Source organism: Plecotus auritus, assembly GCF_963455305.1.
Source record: "Plecotus auritus genome assembly, chromosome: 13".
In the NCBI taxonomy this organism is placed as follows: Eukaryota; Metazoa; Chordata; class Mammalia; order Chiroptera; family Vespertilionidae; genus Plecotus; species Plecotus auritus.
Window position 1 is genome coordinate 21,884,369 of NC_137779.1, and position 6,000 is coordinate 21,890,368.

Consider the following 6,000-nt stretch of genomic DNA (forward strand, 5'->3'; position numbering starts at 1 on the left):
GAATGCAGGAGATCACCCACATGCTGGGCACCGTGCTTTGTTCCTCTCTGTCCCCACAGGGCCTCTTCTAGGCATGGCCAGGGGGAAGGAGAGGGAGCAGTGAGCTGGCATGAATGGGGGCTGGGTCTCAAAGCTGTGTGAGTGTTGAGGGGAGCAAGAGATGAATAGCCATGTGCCCATAGGTGCGTGTGGGGCCAGGCGTGCCATGTGCCAGGAATGCCGAGCACATTCAGAGTCCTTGTGCCATGAGCACGTGGGGTGATGGAATACAGCCATTACCTCTGCCCTGAGAACATGGAGCCCGGCTCCCACAAAGGCCTGCTGGTCCCATGGACTGCGAAACCCACGTTAGACTCTAAGGTTTCCTTAAACCAGCGGTCGCCAACCTTTCGGACCTCATGGACCACTGGTTGGCAACTGCTGCCTTAGAGTCGGCCTCAGGCACAGGCCGGGCTCTTGGTCTGAAGGACTTGGGGGGTTCAGAGCAGAGGGGCTCCCTCGCAGGAGGGAAGCAGAGCCTCTTACCTTAGAAGCAGCCACCGGGTGAGGCTTCTCCCCTGGGATCCCAAAGCACGCCGAGGAGAGGACAGAGTGACATAGGTAACAGTGAGGGACTACGAAGAGGGCCTTCCTGGCGGAGGTCTTTGGTTCCGTGGAGCCGGGAAGGTCCGCTCCCTGCAGGGGGGAGAGTAAATAGCCTTAGTTGTGCCTCTCGTTATGAGAACCCGCACTGCCAAGCAACTCAGGCATTGGGAATATCATGTCCCGGACAGCAGGACACAGGAGGTTGGAGAGCATGCTGCACTTCAAACTCATGACGATGTAGGCACTGCCCCATAGTCAGAGATTTCTCCCCACGGCCCAGGAAATACCACCGTAGGGGCAGGGCTTCCCAGCCACGAGTTTTAGGGTCCCAAGGAATCATCTCACCTGGAACTAAGGGTCCAGAAGTGTCTCCGATGCGCAGCATCCAAGGCAGGTTCCTTCAGCCCCGTGAGCACGTGCACTTAGTGGGGACACCAGCTTGACATAGTCCCATCAAACTCAGCCCAGCCGAGCATGCGGGCGCAGCCTGAGAAGGCGCCTCTGTCTTGGGTGCCTGATTCGGCTGGGCCTCATCACTCCTGCGTGCTGGTCACGAACCGTAGCTCCATCGGTTGTGGGCATCCTTGCCCCCCGGGCTCAGGGAGCCTCCTGGCTTATGCTTCATGGTGATAGGAAAGCTACTGGGCAATTCTCTGACCGCATAGTTCTCTTGCCTCTCATTCTTGGATTCATTTCAGAGTCTCTGTCAGCAGGCCCGGGGGTGTGTGCCTCGTAGGGGAAGGTGCTGTCCACCACCCACTCAGACATTCTCCATGCGGTCCCACCTCCCCATCTCCACCTAAACCTTCCCGCACATCCATGGACACAGCCAAAGGCCACCCGTGTCTTTCCTTGTTCCCACCTCCACTTCCTGGCAGCTGGGTCTGGCTTTTCAGGCGCGTGATACCTGAGCTAGGTCTGCTGTTACCGAGGCCAGATGGGAAGAGGCCAAGTGCTCCAGGCGCTGCCCTGAGAGGCGGTGATTGGCAGGAGGATGCTGAGCCTGAGCGGCAGCCACAGCAGGGAGGCAGATCGTGGTGTCCAACAGGTCCTTCCCGGCAACAGGCGGAGCTGCTGGAGGGCAATGGGAAGGGTGAGGCAGGCAGTGCGCAGAAGTGGTTGAGTGATGATGCACAGGAGGCGGGGGGGCCTGAGGGGAGAGTCTTACGTTATTGAAGCTCTGTGTGGGCTCTTCATACACCTGCCACCTTGAACTTGACCTTGAGCTATAGCCTTAGCCTAGTACACAGGAAAGGCGTCGTGGCCACCAGCACACTTGAACCTGAGCCTCATGTTCTCTCCTCGCCAGGGAAAACTCCCCATTATACAGTGTCACGGGATAGAAGCTATAGAAGGTCCCTTTGTCATGCAGCCCCTACCTAGGGAGCGGGAACAAATCCAGATGCTCCCAGTTAGAGAGGTGGCTTACCAGAGGCGAGGCCTAAGGACAGCCGGCCAGGCCACGGCCATTCCCTCTCCTGCTGGCTGCTCGTGACGCCTATGCTCTCTCCACAGGCCCAGGCGCTGTCAGCGAGGTGAGCAACGGGACGCCGAGGAGGGCAGGCTGCCTTTGGCTGCTACCTCTCCTGGTCTTCCTCCTGCTCCAGTTTTGATGCGAGTGCCGCCCCCCACCCCCACCGGGGAAGCTGCCGCCACTGCAACCACCAACCCTCCAGCAAAGGCACCTCCGACAGCAAGAGCAAACCCCTTTCCAACTAAGATGTAATCCAACGCCATTCCGAGACACAGACGATTGGGACACAAATTCGAGGGAGGGGAACAAAGAACACTTTGGGAAAACACGTTTCAAAAGGACATTGAGAATTGATCGCCTTGCAGGCCGGGCAGATATGTAGGTACAGCTGAGTTTTCTTTCTTTTCCCAAATGGGAGGAGTGCACCCCTGGCTTTGGATACCCACCCGCCAGCTGCATTGTTCCCGGGGTGGACGAGGGCTCAGCCGCTCTGCCCACTCCAGGGCCCCTGCCAAGGAAAATTCTGGAGTCGGCCATTCCCAAATTCAATCCGTCACTAGAAGCGAACACAGAGTGAGGCGTGCACCCCGATGTGCCGCGGGGGGGCCCTGCTGTAGACTGTGCCACTGTCGTGTGTGCTATGAAACACAAATTTAAAAAAGCAAATCAATAAAAAGGAAACTAAACAGCCTGACGGCAACCAGCTCCCACAGTCAGCAGTCACACAGACCCCGCTCACCTTTGTGTCCCTCACTCCCTGGGCATCGCGGATCATAAGGGATTCTGGTTCACTATTAATTCTATTAATTCTCTCTTCCGACGTGAGTCTAGGACTTAGCTGGAAAGCAAGGCAAAACCACACACCACACACATGAAAGGGGTGACGAGAAGTATGTTTGTTAAAAAGATGAAAATGAATAGTGCACTTCTTAACTAGGTTTACAACTGGTGGACCCCACGCCGGGCATTAACCGCCCGGTGAGGATTTGGCGAATCCACCAAAAAACAAAACACACACACACACATATGATTTAACCAATACGTCCACCAGCGCTACAGCTTTCTCCTCATCCTGGCATTTAATGCAGACACGACTATGCTTCTCCGTGCTGTTTAGAAGTGGAAGGGGGGTCTGCACCTGACCTTGCGTTTGTTGGCTCTGCTTCTTTTGATGACATATATTATACAGTATATATATACATATATACATATATTTTTTTTGTTAAGAGTTCTAGCCCTTTTCTTTCTCAGCAGGTCCGTTCTCAGACATTACTGCATGCTGTATATGGCGTTAGCTGTGTGTTGACCTTCTAAAAGATGATAGAGTTTACTGGTACTTGTGTAATCAGCTCCTGCCTCTATTTTTTTTTTTTTCTTTTTCGCGTTATCCACATGTCAGAGACATTTATACGAAGTGAAACGAGAAAACGACACTAACAGCGGGCGCAGCCTCTGTTCCAGGGGTGGCTCCCGGAGGCGGTCCGCCCCGGCGCCGCCCCCTCCATCCCGCACAAACACGCCGCCGAACCAGCTAAACAGCCAGTCACCACTCGCTCGAGCCCTATGGGAATCTCTGATGCCTTTGTGACCACTGGAGAATTGAACCCTCTTGGTTTCTTTTATTTAATTTCCCACCTGTGTGTGCGTGTGTATGAAAGAGAAGAAAATGCAGTTTTTAGATAATCTTTTTTCCTCCCCCCGGAGTCTGGGGACCAGAGAGGCCTCGGGGAGGGGTCCTGGGTGTGATGAGGGAAAGTGGGATTGGGGTTAGGGGAGGGAGGGGTTGTCTCTGACTTGACATTAAAAAGTGTTCCATGTCCCTCTTCACCTGGTGTGGTGCCTCATTCTGAAGGGGGGTGCGGGGAGCAGAGCCGGGCTGGCTCTGATGTGAAGGGCACCGAGGGGGACAGGACAGACTCCTGACTCGAGCAACTGCTCTTTCAGCCCCTTATTGGGGCGAGTTGGGCACTTTCTGTGGTCTGTGCTCAGGTGACAGGTCAGAAACCCTTTGTCCTCCTAACAGAACCAAGGGGGGTGGGGAGGCCTCGCAGGAGCTGTGTGTCCAATGCAGGCTGAGGCCGGCTGCACCCTGCTATGTCCGAGCAGCTCACCTCATAACCTGGGCAAAATGTCAAGCCTCGTTAAGACAGGCTTTTATGTGAGAGTATTTCGAGGGGGCAGCCCAGGGCAGCTATCATGAAAAAGAAAAGAGGGGGGAAGAGGAAAGGAAAGACTTGAAACAGTGTGGCCGGATATTAAATAATCCCAAGTCCCATCGACTGATGGTTTGGGGCCTCTTCCCTCAATGCCTGCTCTCCAAAGCTTGCTTCTAGTCACAAATTAAGAGGAGAAGTCGATTTTAATACAAAATAATATTCAAATCATTCTAAGCTGCTCTGACTGATTCTGGGAATTAAATTGGGGCTGAGACTCACCGAGAGGTGGAAAGAGGACAGAGCTGAGACGCACAGGGATTCCTGTACCTGAGTCCGCAGGGGGAGGGGGGTGTCAGTCCACCTGAGAGGCGTAGGACGTGTTGGCAAAGGAGGCGATTCGTTTCCGGTGGCTGCTAGAAAAAATGAGAAAAGGTTGTTGACTTCATGACCTGCCCTTCTATCCCGACCCCCAGGTGTCAGATACAACAACTGCTACCCGGCAAAATTGTCAGGGACAGTGTGGCCAAGCCGTGCAGATTTAGGCTGAATCGGTTCTAGAACAGCCAAGGGCTTGGGGACTGTGCCCTTACAATGAGAATGGGTGGGTGAGACTCGCTAGGCCTCTCATGCCTGGAACTTCTGCAGACACCCGTTGGAGGGTTTGGATGCCCAGCAGGCTTCCTGGACCAGAGAGGGAAATACACAGGTAACCCCCATGTTGCTGAACTGGAGCCCGGAAGCACCTCTGCGTAAAACATACCAAGGCATCTGCATAGAGAGGCTTCCCAGAGTTTGCTGGAGAAAAGAGAGTACAGCGGCACATGCCTCCATTTGAATCAAAACTTTTTTTTTTTTTTAGCGACTAAACTTCCTTTGACCACTCCATCACCGTCCTCCCAGGAGTCATTTGTAAAGGGACTCTGTGAACTTTGTAAAGTGACATTCATGAGAAAAACTTCACTTGATCTGCCTGCCAACTTCATTTCCCTTCCTGTCTGTGGTTCCTTAGGGCTCTGTTTCATTGAGAGCATGTCCCTGGTAGACCCAACTTTGCCCTAACTGATGGGTTCAGCAGCTAGAACTTCCTAATCTGCCTCAAGGGGGGTTATTAGAGTAGTTAGGGTTTGAACATCCCCCTCCTCCCCACCACACACACACCTGCTAAGTGTGCCAGCTGAGCCCCCATCTGCTGAATTTTAATCTTTAAAGGAAGCTTTAGGTGCCCATGAGCAAGGGCCCTCAACCAGACTCATTGTTCAATCCAGGAGGACATGGCTTTGAGAGAGCTTGTGGGGACAATCCTCAGGCCTATCTGACCTCAGGAAACGAGAGCATGGCAAACAGTGTTCATTCATGTAAGTAGAGAAAAACATCTTGAATACTGCATGCAGTTATGTGTCTTTGTACAGGCACTAATGGAGACCGCTACGACAGTCTGGCCTGGATGTCAAGTGCACATGACCACTGTAGACTCAGATATATGTCACTATCATATTTTAGGATTCATCTACCACCCCTAACAGTAGGGTGGCCCCTTGATGGGATCATGCTTTAGGTTTGGCAGATTTCCCCATGATAGTCTTTCATATGTGTGTGGAGGGGCGAGTGCGGGATGTTCAAGCCCTAACAGTCTAATCACTCCTGTAGAATCCCATTCATCTTCTTCCAACAGAATATCTGCCACACAGTGATTGCAGTTAAAGGGGTTCAAATGCCTAACTTGGAGCATTGTGAGTGCTGATCCAAGGACTGTCTTGATGAGTGGGACTTGAAACATCGGAGCTA

The 6,000-nt window shown here is 53.1% G+C and overlaps 1 protein-coding gene across 4 annotated transcripts in view; it reads left to right on the forward strand.

Annotated features, from left to right (window-relative positions):
* The window catches only part of NTM (neurotrimin), a 910,128-nt gene extending 906,243 nt beyond the window's left edge, over nt 1-3,885 (forward strand). For 3 of the 4 annotated variants that reach the window (XM_080649635.1, XM_080649632.1, XM_080649633.1), the window contains one exon: nt 2,101-3,885. In XM_080649635.1, coding sequence (XP_080505761.1) covers nt 2,101-2,198 — 98 coding nt within the window. In that variant the 3' untranslated portion in view covers nt 2,199-3,885. The remainder of the gene's footprint in view (nt 1-2,100) is intronic. The other variant, XM_080649634.1, reaches the window with a different exon arrangement.
* Nucleotides 3,886-6,000: the final 2,115 nt, after the last annotated feature.